At 35.7% G+C, this 16,028-nt stretch overlaps 1 protein-coding gene across 1 annotated transcript; it reads right to left on the bottom strand.

The window, feature by feature from the left end:
- Window positions 1–1,047: 1,047 nt before the first annotated feature.
- Window positions 1,048–5,456, bottom strand: LOC105793953 (uncharacterized). Its single transcript, XM_052628232.1, has 4 exons — window positions 5,310–5,456; window positions 3,392–5,114; window positions 1,898–2,913; window positions 1,048–1,365 (listed from the first exon to the last, which is right to left on the bottom strand). Exons 2-4 carry the CDS (start codon window positions 4,895–4,897, stop codon window positions 1,230–1,232), a joined length of 2,658 nt encoding a protein of 885 aa, XP_052484192.1. The 5' UTR covers window positions 4,898–5,114; window positions 5,310–5,456; the 3' UTR covers window positions 1,048–1,229.
- Window positions 5,457–16,028: the final 10,572 nt, after the last annotated feature.

Raw genomic sequence — 16,028 nt, 5'->3', positions numbered from 1 at the left:
TCAATAGTTATATGTAATTTAGTATATTAAAATATATGTTTATAATTATAACTAAACATACATAAAATTTTACTAAAATTTTAATATCTTAAAATATATTATTTTTAAATTAAATATTGAATTGGTCTTTAACTTTACAAATTTTATGTGTATTAGATTTAAATATCTTTTATTTTGGACTTCAAATTTAAGCTATCATTAATTTATTTTGAGTTCATGTGTAATAAGTATATTATTTGGGTTTGAGTTTAATCTAATATATTTAGATTTTAGAATAAATATTTTAGGATGAGTATTAAGTCTATAAATTTTATAAGAAAGATAAAAAAACTTATTTAATTGTCAATATCATATAATTATTCAAAAGATATTTTCATTAATTTTGTAATATTATAAAATAATATAAAATATATTTTACATACAATAAGCACTCTAATTATTTTATATGTAATAACTTTGTTAAATATATATAATTTATACTTTTTATAAAGCAAATTTGAGTTGCGTTGTCATCGCATAAATGTAAAATATATTATTCCATTTAAATTTTTTTTTAAAAAAACTATAACTTATAAATTTCATAGTTATTTAAATTTGCTAGAGCCCGTCTAATTCAATTCGAGCCCGAAATAGTCTGAATCCAAAAGGTCCCGAGCCCAAATTAATCCAAACTCTAAAAAGTCAGACCTCTGAAAAAATTTAAATCCAAAATAAACCTAAATTTAAATCCAAAGTAAGCCTAATCAGAACCTGCTCGTTTGCTAACTCTAGTTTTCACGTGTTATAAAATCTCTAATATTTATAAAATTACTCATACTTAGATATTACTTCCATGGGGTTCTTCATACTTGTGTACATCTACTTCAACTGAACCCACAAATATTGAAAACTGTAAGTTAATGCACAGTCATCTCCGGATCTGTCTTCAACAGGATTGTACAAAGATTGTATCCACTTTTCAATTTTCTTGAATTTTCTCCGAGTATTTGTAAGCATATTCGAACATGAATATGTATATGGAATATAACCATGTAAACATCACCCAAATAAGAAAAAAAAAAAATTAAATATACCCGTATCCATCATATCTGAGTCCATGTACCATAGTTCAAGTCTACCGAACTACCAACATTAAGATATCGCAAATCTAACTATGATCGACAAAGTAGGATCAAGAGCTGTTATTGTTTCAAAGCATGCATCGAGTAAATCCTCCAATTAGCTATGTGTCACTTTTGTTTTTCTATTTCAATCAAATTACCAAAGTGACTGTACATCTGGTTGTGAAATAAACCGCCAACATGGGGCCTTGAAATAGATGACTTCCCAACTGGTTGTTCTGAATCTTGCATAACCCATTCATTCCTGCCAAAAGAAAACAGTACCCCCCAAATGTTAGATAACCATTATAAGTTCAAATGCATTAAACAAACATGGGCACACAAGACCATTTTTCCAGATGGATTAAGTGAATGGCTACCAACACCAAAATTATACCGTCAACAGTTCAATAATGATAAAAGACATATTAATACGAGGAATAACTCCAAAGATGCCATCAACATCAGTTTCACTACAAGCAATAACGAGAACACTGTAACTGGAATGATAGTCAACTGCTGCACCATTTAGCCTCAATTGGTCACATACTAAGATTCAAGCCACAGCATTTATTTCCCAGTGACCAAAGAAGCATGCAATATAAACCAAAAGGTAGAAATGAAATTTGGAAACCTTTGATCGACCCCATTTCTACTGCTGAGATTCAACAATAATCTGACTTTTATGGAACCGATTTAATATGCAAACTCAACAACATTTGAAGTTCTTTCTTTTCCATCTACAAATATGTGAAATATTAGCATTTAAGGGTAGGATTTAAGTTTGATTGACTCACTTGGGCCAACAGTTTGCAGCAGAAGGCTCGAATGGATGGGTGCCTGCAGATCTGTTGAGACTTCCATAACTCATTTCGTCCAGAGACTTGTTAGGAAAATGGTTATTACCGCCACATAATGGTGGAAAGGAAGTATCCTGTAACCATGGATCATGATCACTCAGGCTGGTTACAGGACTGAATGTTCCACCATTCTGGCCATTACCAAGAAAAACCTTCTGAGGAGATAGTTTTCCCGCAAGTATAGGGTCCTCTTTTGCGAACAATGATGCCATAGTTTTCTGAGAAGAAGGGTGCAAAAAGTCATCCTTGTTTGATCTATTATGTTCCAGGGGTAGGAGCCAGCTTGCTGGATCACCCATCAAGCCCAGACCATCCTGACCAAGGGGAGAACTGCTCCACATCTGCCATGTCCTTTTCTCATTTGCATTAGTATCATCCACAGGAGAAGTCTGAAGATCTTGGGCCTTTGGGGTAGCAGAACGTGATCTTGACAATGGAGATTCAATAGGTGAGGGCTTGTTAATTTCAGAAGAAGCAGATATATTCTTCAAACCACGAGGCCTTTCCATTCCCACATCTGTCCCAAACCCAGCACCCAAGTCCAACTGAAAATTATCAAGCGACTCAGAAACAGGCCCAAGCAAGGATACAGGATCAGGAACATAACAGGGGTCTTCAAAAAGCTCTGGTTCTTCTGGTATAATTTCACTTAGCCCTTCAGCAGCACGACGGAAAATGGGTTCAATAGCTGGTGAGAAACCTAAACTACTGCTGGGGACTCCATTTCTGTACATAGATATAAATGGCGATGGTAGTCCAAAATTTATAGGATTATCAAATGTTTGTATTGTTGAATGACTAGGAAATTGTGAGCCCTCAGCTTCTGGTTTATTCTTCGAAGTCGGTCTACTAATAACATTTGCATTTGAGACGGGAGGAAGAGAAGGTGAACGAGTAAATAACTGTTGCCAAGACTTTTTAGGTGCTGCCCACAGTTGGGGTTCTGAAAGCACCTGCATTGAACAACTCCATATTTTAGCATCGTTTATTTCTACATAAAGTTCTATAATGCATACCGAAGACCACATAATCTTCAAGAAAACATCAGATTCTACATAAATAAAACATGCTGATTCCAGGGAAAATATGAGATATGCCCAACAAAACCAACAAGCCATGAACCCAATAACTTCGGGGCTCGCATTTAGAACCAAGACATGAAAATATGTGCTGGACCACACATGGGAAAAAATGACAACAATAATACAATTATATTACTAACAAGGAAAGCTTGAAAATTTCATTTAGCACTGGAACCAGCTGGCTGATGGTTGCTCTTAATACAGCCATAGTGGTATTCTACTTTGTAGTAACTTAGCATTTGGGATCATTTCAAAAGAAAATGCCCGTATTTTCATTATCATACAGAAAGGTAAGAATTTTACTAATTTACTAAATAATGAACTCAAAAAACAGGGCCAAATAACTTACAGAGTGGTTGTTTTTAACATTCTTATCATCTCCATCCATACTCAACTTCCCAGCTACTCGTTCAGATGGACAGAAATCTCTCCTATCGGCTGAAGTATGGGCATGGTCTACAGGATTATTAGTTTTGTTTTCTTTTGCAATAGCAGGAATATTAGTATTCTTTCCAAAGAAACTACTTCCTGTAAAAGCTTTAGAGGATGACAAAAATGTACCCCTCATACGGTCAAGGTATCTAGTTCCACCATTTGCCCGGCTAAAATTAATTGCAGGAGTACTTTTAATTACATGTCCTGTTTCTAGAGCATTGCCCTTTAGATTATCAGACCCAGACCTCAGATGTTCCCGGAAATCAATCTCACACTTCTTATCAAAGTCATGCTTCAGTTCAGCTTCCTTAACAGCTCTCTTTTCAAGCTCTTCCGCATCAGTGTGGCTCTTACTAAATGCTTTATCTTTCTCTTTCCTTCTCTCTTTAGACTTATTTTCAGCTTCCCTTTTTATCTCTTTCTCCTTTGCAGATGGTGATAATTTGCTGCGATCTCTTTCAGCCTCCAATTTTTCATCCCTCAGTCTCCTCCTTTCTTCCACCAATCTTGCAACCTCCTCTCTTTGCTTTCTCTCTTCTTGCTCCAAAAGCTCTTTTTCTAACCTAGCCTGTCTCTTTTCTTCAGCTTTTCTGCGTGTTTTTTCTCCTCTGCTCTCATGAAAGCTTGTCCCACTCTCACCCCTCTTAGTCAACATGCCCCTGTGGTCTGCATCAGATGAAGCATCATAATTCGATGAACTAACCCCAAAAATCCTTCTCAAAAGCCACCTAATGCTCCAGAAGGACGTTAACAGTCTGCATGCAAAAATAACAATTCCTGAATAAGATTTCTTCGCCAAACAATCTTCATCTCCTCCAAAGTCACCAGTGCCATTCTTCCACCAATAGCTAGGCTTCCCTCCAACGGACCCAGAGACCCAGTTGCCATTCTCTAACCAATCCTGCCCACACATCCACCCATTCTCCGACCATCCTTTTCCATTCAAGATTTTACCACTTTTTCCAACAAGATCCTTAATGATCCCAGAATTTGAAATACCCAGACCAGGTGGACCTGGCAAGTCCAAAACAGGTCTCTTTGAAATATGGCCACAATAAGAGCACATAAACCGACCACCACCAGGTTTCTGATCCCTATATGGAGTCAGGCAGTTCCGGCACCTTCGTGTCGCAGTTTTACGAAGCTTCTGCAGTTCTATAGCCTGAAACCTCTTCCTCTCCCTGAGGCGTGCATTCCTTCTAACCCTCCAAGCAGATAGCCGGGGAATTAAAATCTCATACCAAAACAGAGTTGCCAAAAGCACAAAAACGCAAGCCAGCCTTGGGGACGTGATCTCAAATCGAAAATCAGGTGGCAATAGCTGAGAAAGAGCCCATAAACCAATGAGAGGTATAACTAACCAAGGCAGCATCGTAGCAACCCGGCGAGACCACTTCTGAATCACACACAGTATACACATTATCCTCTAACCCAAACCTATCTTTCCCGTTTTGCAAATCAATGGCTAAAAACCCTAAAATCAACCCCCCCAATCAAGCTACCTCCTCCAAAAAGAAAAGGTTCCAACATTAAAAAACCAACCCAGGAAAACCCGTTCCAAATCGAAATATATATATTTCAAAGCAGCAATTCTTCAAGAACCCTAAGCAGCATTTACAATCGCGAATCCTTCAAAACTAGATATGAAAAACAAAAAGAAAAAGAAAAAAATAACGTCCAATTAATATTTAAATTTTAAATATATAGATGAATACATTCAATTAAAGCCCTAGAAATGGATGGATTCAGTTTTTTTTTGTTTTCTCTTATGTTATTTTCCCGAAAAGTTTCTAAACGCTCAGAGGCAAGCGTGAGGGATTCGCGGAACTTACAGACTCAGAGTCCATTTCGGAGCCGAATCGGGTTGGAGCGGTATGTGAAAATAGATAAGAGAGATATGTAGAAGAAAATAAGGGAACCGTATTACTGCGAACGATAATTAATTTTTAATATGCAACCTCTCTTAACCGGTTTTCTTGGGTCGCCTCTTTCTTAGACCGCTTCGTTGAAATGGCCATTTAATTTAATAAGATAAAAATTAACTGTTAGATATTTTGATAATAGAGTTGGGTACTTTAATAAGTTTTTAAATTATATTATTCTGTTATGTTTTGTGTTTAATGTTCTACATAGTGTTTTTGGGGAAAAGGGGTTTTAATGAAATGAATAGTTTTGATTCGTCTTTGTACATAGTGTTTTGGGGAAAAGGGGTTTTAATGAAATGAATAGTTTTGATTCGTCTTTGTTAAACGATGTGTTTTGTTTCAATTGTAATTGCCTTTGTTTTCTTTCCATGTTGCAATCCTTCTTCTTCGTTATAATCGAATCGGGGAAAGAAGGAAGGGATGTTTTTGGCTATTGAATAAATTAATGAAAATTTTATTTTTTTCTCTGCTCTTTCTTTATGTTTTCTGTTCTCTTGGTTTTCCTAGAAACAATCTCCTAATAAAAGTATCAGAGCAAGTCAATTCTCATGGTCGGAGATGGAATTTCCACTTGTCTGCAAAAGGAGGTTACTTATCTGCAACAAGAAGTCATTAAGCTTCAATCCGAACCCTCTCAACTGGATAGTCGTATTGGAGACAAATTGGATAGTCGTATTAGGGATAGGTTCAAAGAACTAAAGGAGGATTTTCGGGGTGAGTTGAAGGCTGAGCTTCAAGGTCAAGTTCATGGTATATTTGAGCAATATTTGGGAAAACTTTTACTGTCTAACAAGGGGATAGGAGTGTTGAGCGAGCCTCCACCAAGATTCCCTCCTAAGGATTCCTTGTTTCCAATCCAAAAGTCTGGTGTTGTCAAGGTCAATACTAAACCCCCTAAATTGGATTACCCTCATTTTGACGGTACAAATTTTAGAGGTTGGTAGGCAAAACTAGAATAGTACTTTTTGGCTGAGAAGATTCTTGTGAATGCTAGAGTAAGGATGGTCATGTTGTATTTAGAGGGAAGGGCTCTCGATTGACATCATTTTTATGCTCAAAGGCAAGGGGGTTCCACATGTTGAATTGGAGTCATATACGCAGAGTCCCAAGGACAAGTTTGGATCTCAAACTTTCTAGGATCCTATGAAAGAATAACTCTCCCTTAAACATGTAGGTTCAGTCGATCAATACTATAATTCTTTCATTAGTTTGTTAAATTAGTTGCAGTTACCTAAACAATACGTTGTTAGTATATTCATCACTAATTTGAAGGCTGATGTGGGGCAATGCCTAGAGCTTTTAAAACCTACCACCTTGATGGAAAGGTTTTTGACTGCTAGATAGGTGGAAGCCATCCTCAATGGCTCATCCAAACGAAGGTTGGTGGTGGGATGGGGTGCTCATTTCAAGCCTACACCCCAATCTGTTTTGAATTTCACTAGTTAGAAAGGGCCTAAATACCCTTAACCATCGAATGGGGGGCTACACTAGCGGGTTCACCCAATATTAGAGGATAGCCTCGTGGAATACCTAAGTCCTTATCTTCTGCTGAGATTGAAGACATAATAAAGAAATGACTTCGCTATTGGTGCGGGGCCAAATACCGGGTTGGTCACAAGTGCATGAAGTCCAAGTTATATCAACTAATATTGGAACCGGGTATAGAGGGCGATAATGATAAGTTTCAAGAATGTAGTAAGCAGTTGGAAGATTTGAAGTTGGGGGAGGAGTGTTTCTGTAACGACTTAATAGTCAGGGGTGTCGAAAAACCTATTTTTGGGACTCTATTTTCGTAAACCAAACCCATAAATATTTTTATTAAATATTTACGAGGCTAACTTAATAAATAATTGATTTTTGGATTAGTAAATTTCGTGAAATTAGGAGTTATTAAGGTACAAGGACTAAATCATGTAAGGGTTAAAAGTTGAATTATAGATTGAAAGAAATAGAAGGGACTAAATTAGCAAATTTACCATTTATTAAAATGGTGGGCGGTTATGGTTTAATGAATTTGCATGTGTATATGTTATATATTAAAGTAACTTTAATAATAATGATAATAATAAAGATAATAAAATGAAAACATAATAAAGAAATGAAAGAAAGTGGAAAGAAAGATGAAACAATTGTATGCAAATTAAAGAAAAAAATAAAAAAAAAGAAAGAAACAAAGTGGCTGACGACACCAAGGGCTCCAAACTTTCAAATTTCAATTGGTTAGTCAATTTAGTCCTCTTTTCTTGTAATTTTTATATTTTCGGAATCTCGATACTTAGGGCTACCCGACCCATATTGTAATTTTTAGTATTGTTCAAGATTTTAGATGTTTACATTGTTAAATAGTTTAAGTATTAGGGATTAAATAGATAGGTTTTGAATAAAAAGAACTAAATTGTAAAAATTTAAAATTAAGGGGTCGAATTGGAAAAGAGGAAGCTAAATGTGGTCTAAAGTGAAATTAGTATAAAAATATGAATTTAAATGTGAAGGCTAAAACTAGTCTCGATTTAGGGACTAAATTGAAAAATAAGCAAAATATAGTGTGAAAATTGAAATTTAATGTGAACTTGAAATGTGTAATATTAATGTGATTTAATTGTTTTATTTCGTAGCTAACGTCGTACCAGAATCCTTGAGTAAAAAGGGGAAGGACAAAATCGATGTCAAATAGCTTAGAAATTACTATTTTTGTTTCTATAATCTGAATTAAATAGTAGATTATTGCATATATAATTGTTTGCATATGGTGAGCAATTGAGATGAGTACTTGGGTACTTGGGTACTTGGGAATTGAATTAAATCCATAATTGAAATGAAATGAATGATTTTGTATATTATGAAATATACTGATTATGAATATATGTGTATTGAGAAAAACCTGATTATTATCGAATTGAATATATGCTTATATGTGATGATATATATTCATGAAATTGAGACATTGGTTGTATTGAAAAGTGAAATGAATCCCTATTAACTATATCGGGCTGAGTTAGATATAGATGGCATGCCACATGATAAGAAGAGTTTAGGGATTACTTCGACCTTAAGTCGATGAGGCACTGGTGCCAATTTGCTTCGGTTTAACCGATGAGACACTAGGTGTCAATTTATATAGCGCTACGTGCAATTATTACTTTGGATTTATCTGATGAGGCACTGGGTGCCAAACTGGTGTATTGGTTGGATCCGTGTATCCGTCCGAGTCTGTGTCGTGTTAATAGAGGAAAGTAAAATAATAATTTATGTGATTAATATTGAAATGAAAAATATGATAAATGAATATGAGATGAGAAAATATTGAAATGGCAAATATGAGAAATGATTATGATATGAGAAATGAGATATGAATTGATGAATTGAGATGTGAAACTTGAATAAATTCAAGTATTGATCAAAGATATGAATCATGCCATTGCATGAGATGATGTATTCAAATGTTAAATGAAATGCCATTGATATATACTTATCTATTTGAACATGTGAAAATCTTAGTAGATGTGAATAAGGAATGAACAAAAATTATACTATTGAATTGAAACACATGAACATAGTTACACGGCCTAAGACATAGGCGTGTGTCTCAACCGTGTAAAGCACACGGCCTGGCCACATAGGTGTGTGAGGCACACTGCCTGGCCACACGTGTGTGTGATCCCTATAATCAAATTTTTTGTAATTATTTCCTAAACTTCTAGAATTGTTTCAAATTATTCCCTGCCTAATTTTAAACTACTTTTAGGGTCCCGTAGACTCGTAATAGGGGCTATAAAAGTAACTTTTACTTTGGATTGGGGTGGGTTAGTAAACCTAAATTAAGTGCATTCCACTAACATCATCAAAGATAATTTAAAAAGATAATCGTAGATGGAGTATGAACCAATGTTCTGATGCTAATAATTGGAATACCCTTGTATGTATCTGAATTCTGACATTCAAGAAAGGATAAATGGTGATAAGAGCGTAGACAGTGGAATACTAAGTTAGCAATGTATAAATTGTGATAAGAGTGTAGACAATGGAAGACCAAGTTTAACATTGCATAGCATGAATCATTATTCGATTGTATAATATTCTAAAATGATATAATTTGATTGTTTGTGACCAGCCCCTGTACATTATATTGTTAATGGCTAGTATGTATATGTGTAATTATGATTGATTAATAGTTTGAAATGCTAGTAATGCTCGTGACCATAATTTGACGATGAAGAGGGGTTAGGCGTATTACAATTTCTGGTATAGTCTTATCTTTGCATGCTATCCAAGGATCTCAAGACATTCACACCATGTGAGTGGCAGCCAACATTGGCCAAACCAGGGTCATTCTTCTAATCGATTTTGGTAGTACTTATAATTTTATAAGTGTCAAGTTAGTCAAAGAGTTAGGCTTACCAGTGAGTCCTATGAACAAGTTGAAGGTTACTATAGCCAATAGAGCTATCTTAGTACCTGGGGGGCATTTGTCGAGTTGTCTAATGAGAGGTGGAATCTACTCACTTTTACACTGAATTTTATGTTTTTCCCCTGAAGGAATATGACTTAGTCTTGGGAGTGCAATGGTTATTGTCCTTGGGAACCATTAGTTGCCAATTTAGTTCATTAACCATCAAGTTTATGTATGTAGGACAGATTTGTGTCTTGAAGGGTATTCAACTTGGTAATGTTCAGTTGGTAGAGGGGTTTTAGAGAATGTTTTTCCTTGGCAGGAAGCCTTCTGTGTCCTTATATTATTATGGTGCCTACTCCAACATAGGCTACTTTGAGAGCCATGACATCATCAACTCTAGGGCAATTACAACAATTATTAGAGGAATTTTATGACATTTTTAAGGAACCTAAAGGGTTACCTCTACCTAGATTACAAGATCATAAAATCCCTCTAAAATATGAGACTATTGTGGTAAAATTGAGGCCATATTGATATCCTGCCATACAAAAGATTGAAATGGAAAGAATGGTACAAGAGATGTTGCAAACTGGGGTAATTCAGGACAACAATAGTTCTTTTGCTTCTCCTATATGGTAAAAAAGAAAGATGGTACAAGGAGGTTATGTGTGGACTATAAACACTTGAACCATTTGATAATCAATGATAGATTTCAAATTCCAATTATTGAAGAGTTGCTAGATGAATTGGGGAAAGCAGTGGTATTTTCTAAGTTGGATCTACGGTCAGGTTACCATAAGGTCAGGATGTGGGAACCTAACATTCACAATACTACTTTTAAGACACATGAAGGGCACTACGAGTTCCTTGTGATGCCCTTTGGGCTTACTAATGCTCCATCCACGTTTCAAGCTCTTACGAATTCCATTTTTAAGCCATTTGTTGAGGAAGTTTGTGTTAGTTTTTTTATGACATACTTGTTTACTCGTTGTCTTGGTAGGATCAACTTGACTATTTGAGGGAGGTGTTTTCTATTTTGAGAGCTCGTTAATTATATGCAAAAAAAAAAAAGAAAAGCAAATGCCATTTTGGTGCTGAACAAATTGATTATTTGGGACATGTATTTCACATGGAAGAGTCAGTATGGATAGAACCAAGATTGACAATATCATGGCCTAGAAGATTCTTCAATTTTTAAAGGAATCAAGGGGGGTTTTGGGTCTGTTTGGTTAGTATAGATGATTTATCAAAGGGTATGGTTCAATAGCTAAACCTCAGACTAAACTATTGAGAAAAGGGAACTAAAGTTGGTCACCTCAAGTTGATTAGGTTTTCTTGGCATGAAAAGTTGCCCTGAGTTCAACACCTATCCTTACCTTACCAGATTTCAATGAGGCATTTTGTATTGACATAGATAGTAGTACTGGTGTTGGGGCCATTTTGCAACAGAATAGACAACCAATTGCCTATTTTAGTAAGGCTTTGGGCATCAAATATCAATCTTTTTTGATATATGAAAAGGAAATGCTAGTTGCTTTGCTATCTGTTAAAAAATGGCATCCATACTTGGTAGGGTGATTTGCCGTAATTCAGTGTAGCAGGTTAAACTAATTTTTTCACTTTAGGAGCTTGAAGACAAGTGTTTTATTATGTTTTAATTATGTTTTCTTAAAGTTTCCATTTAGTTAATAAAATGTGCAAATTGAGTGTTTTATTGGTCCTAGGGGCCGAATAAGGCCTAAGGGTGAGCTGATGAACTGTATAAGTGTGCAAGAGACCATTAGAAGGTGTAATAGATAAATACTGTTCACTATTTCGAAACATGGGATGCTCAATGTCGTAACATAAGGAGCAAAATGGAGAAATCATGAAATTTCCTTCGGTGTCGCGATACATACTAGTGGTGTAGCAACATACCCTGAAAGATATCTCAGGAGGAGTATACTGACTGCTATGTCTTGACATAGGTCTTGGTGTACCTGACAGTGACTCTGGACAGGAGATAAACACAAATGGGGATGTTTTGGTCTGTACAATCAAAATTAAAGCTCGAGAATGACAGCTAACCTAGGGTTAAGATGAAGGTCACCGAGAATCTATAAATACGCTCCTTTGGCACATGTTATGACACCATTCATTCAATTTAGAACTATTCTTTTAATTTTAGTTTAGCTTTCCTTCTTTTTTAGGTTTTTAGAATTTTTTTTAGTTGTTCTTTGTTTTCAAGAGATCTGATTTGGGGAGATCATCAAACTTTTTGGATTCACAATCATTTATTAATACTATCAAACTCTTTAGTAAACTCTATACTGGCAATTTATTTAGCATGTTTGCTCTTTATATTGATTTGATATTGTTTATGGATGCTACGAGAAACTAGTCCCTCTATGAGGGATTAGCTAGTAGAGGTATGATCTATTAACTATTTTGTAGTGCTACTTAACGGATCAGCTATTTAGGAAAGGAAGAATGTGAAACAAACCCTTGGTCTGACAACCCCGGGAAGTTATTAAGGTGGGAATTAACCCAAAAATGGTATGGCCCATCCGCGAACACCTTCACCCCAAACCAGTTTAGACTATGAGGTCAAAAGATAAGTAGTCATTGCTGACTCATTATGTTAGTGGAAGATTGGAAGGTCCTGCTAGAGTAATGACTAGTTGATTGATGAGGAACTCGAAGAGACAGTTGATGGGGATTACTGATACGAGCTAATAAACCATAATCAAGATTTTCTTTACTCTAGTCTTTAGTTTCTTGAATTTTTATCTTTTTATGTTATGTTATTTTTATTTTTTATGTTTTTGTACTATAACTAATTTAAAGTACTAATTATATATTTTAGTGTTTAGGTTGAAATTGATTTAGCACTTGCCTCCTTTGGGTACAATCTTCAGAGTACTCAACTATTTCGTTGTAAAAACTATATTACAACTCAACTCATATACTTATGGATACCGCCTCGTATTTATATATTTTATAGCAGCAGTCACACTCTGGATGTTTGTACATCTGGAGGTAGTCAAGTTGTTGGCATCGTTGCCGAGGAGGCAACGTTTCTAGATTAATTTTAATTTTTGTATTCAGAAAGACTAATTAGGAAATTTTTAGGTTATAGATACGAATTTTATTTTATTTAACTAACTTTACTATTACTTAATTTTTTTAAGGAAGACCCTAGTGCATATTTAGAAGCAAAATTACAGCTACCATAATTAAAGAAAGTCGGTTAAAAGGATAATGGATTATATGTGGTCAGACGAGGAATTAGATTACGATGCTAATATTTACGAAGAAGGAGTTTATGAAGACTAGGAGATATAGGAGAACCAACGATTACTAGTGCTTGAATTAAGTTAACTCCGAGGAGAAACCCCAGTACTTTCCAAAGACAATAACGACCGTATTAATATACCATCAGAAAGGTACCAAGAGGTGTTACGTCCAAAGTTGAGTGAAGAAGAGAATATCACTGTAGACGCTTGTGAAAAAGGAGAACTCCCAAACTACTATATATCTCAGCAGACAGAAGAATATTCAGACAAATTAAACACAACTGTTGAAAGAAAATATATAGAGCTAGCATGGAACTCATTGTCCCAAAAACCTTGGGTTCTACCAATAATTCCGAAACACAAGAGCAGTATAACACAGACAAACCAATAGAAACAATGGTAATGGCTGATCTAGTGGAAGAGTGACTGTCGATTCAGAAATTACCATAGCAAAATAAAAAGATACTGGTAGTCCCATCTGATGAACCTGAATTGACTATAATTTGCATGACCTTATCCCTAAATCTGGCGCCCCAAAGATTAGACGATCTAGGAATTTTTTGGACGCTGAACAAAATTGGAAAAATATATATAAACAAGACCTATGATCACTTAGGAGGAGTCAACCAAGTGAGACAACTGATGAGCATAGGCCTTAAGCTACGTGCATCTCAGAATGAGTAGTTATTACAGGAACCCTGCAAGAAATTTATTTGTAAACAAATGGGGGAATTCAAAATACCATAAACTCAGAATTCAAGTGAGGTAGTTCAAAATTCTATGCCAATCATTACCTTAAGTACTCTTGAAAAACTATTCCTGATCGGTGAGATGGGTAGAACACAATGAGCGACGAGTATGAGCCGCAATTCTTAACCTTTTTACAAAGCAAGAATGTTAAGCGAAAATTAAAATGGTTGCCTGGTTACGTGATACTACAAATAATTAATAGTTATGATATGTGGAAAGAGTTGTCAGCTGTTAAGGCAGGCTGAAAATGAAAGTTTAGAGAGAGAGAGACAATCAAAGGTGAATATAATGACATGATGAGTGTTGGACCAATACAAATAGAGACAATTTACAAGGATCACCCTAGTGTACACTAACAGAGTTGACGGACGAGTCTGGCATCAAAAACTAACATTCTTTATGTAAAAGCTCTAACTAACTGTACAAAATTGTATATTTTACTAACTAATTTGATTAAAATATTATAGGCAGATTGAAGACAGGGTTAACAAGCACTTGAAGCACTCTGAAGACCAGAAATATAGGAAACTTATGGCACATCGCGACACAACCACCCCGTGTCGCAACATCGAGGGTAGAGGCGAGGAATTTAAAAAATAATCTCGATGTTGTGACACCATTAACTTATGTCGTGACATAGCTAACAGTCTCCCAATTTTTCAAAATAGCAGGGTGTGTCGCGACATGAGTAATCAGATAGGGATGTTTTCAGGGTCAACCAGACCGAATTGCGCAGCCTAACTTTTTAACCTTAGAAATACTCAGTTGTTTACTTCAAAAACTCCCATTTTAAGCATAAAAAGACGATATTAACACAACCTAATCTAATTTTAACATCCAACCCTCTCTTTAAACCCTCTAAAACCTCTAATTTCCAAACCCATTTTTCCTCTAAAAACTTAGGTTTTCAATCCTTCACCCTCATTCCTAAAGGCCACATTGGAGGAGAACATCATCAATCAATCAAAGTAGAGGCACATACAGATTCAAAAGATTAAGGTTAATGTATTCTCAACTCTCTTTTACTGTTCCATTAATTAGTGTTCATATTTTTTCTAGAAACTTTATTTTTAGAGAATGCCTCCTAGAAAAAGCAAGAAAACTATGGTACAAAATACTTCGGTAGTTTCGAATCCTGAAAATTTTGAGACTCTAGAAACGGAAAAATATTTTCTTCAGTTATAGGGTAGGCCTTTAATCAGGAACAAGGGTTCGAAATTTCAATGATTTTGTGCAATAAAATTTGGACTTTGGTTAGATATCATAGTTGGGAGCGATTCTGTATCGCTCCCAAGGAAACTGTTGTGGACTTAGTAGTGCTAGAATTTTATTCTTCTTTTAGACACCAAGAAATATGAAAAATAATAAATTGGGACACTATGACAGTTAGGGGTTAAGAGGTGTCGGTCACTCCTAGGGAGATATGTGAGTTCTACGATGCACCTTTCTAAGACAAAGACTTCCTTAATATCATCTATTTAGATAAACTTGAGAATATAGACATAGAAGATGTTATCAAGTACTTGGCTCAAGGAAGAGGTACATGGAACTATAGGCCCGATACAGAGTTGCCCACAATTTCAATCAAGCGATAATGTTCCCCATTGCGAAAATGTGGATGCAGCTTGTCAACACTAGAATTGTGCCTGCTCTAAATGTTTCTAACGTGAATACTTTTTGAGCTATTTTGTTATATGGCATTTTACAGTGCAAGCAGGTTTGTGTGGGCAAATAGATTTAGCCAAAAAGCTGGAATCTTCTTTCCTCACTTGGTGACTGCATTGTGTCAACGGGTAGGAGTTCCAATGGGATAGAATGAACAGTTCATGAAACCCAAAAAAAGCATAATTGGAGATTTACTGTACACCCAATATGTTGAGCTTCAAATAAAACAAATCATGGATTGGAATCAGAGGAGGGAGGAAAAGATTGATGTCCTAGTCTCACTTAAGCGAAAGGAGAAGACAGTGGTTCGAAGAGGAACCAACGGAAGTGTAGAGGAAAAGTTTGATAGGATGGTTCAGTGGATGCAGGAAACAAGCCCATTAATCCAAGAATTTGAAAAAATGAATAGGTTACGTGCTCTGAATTATCCCCTAGACATGTTTAGCTCGACACCGACTCATCAGGATAAGGGGGTTAATTTCGAAAAGGAAGGTGTGTCTCAAGAGTACCTTGGAACGGAGGACGTATATGAAGAGACTTTCC

Source organism: Gossypium raimondii, chromosome 3, assembly GCF_025698545.1.
Source record: "Gossypium raimondii isolate GPD5lz chromosome 3, ASM2569854v1, whole genome shotgun sequence".
Lineage (NCBI taxonomy): Eukaryota > Viridiplantae > Streptophyta > Magnoliopsida > Malvales > Malvaceae > Gossypium > Gossypium raimondii.
This window is presented reverse-complemented; position numbering and strand designations above follow the sequence as displayed.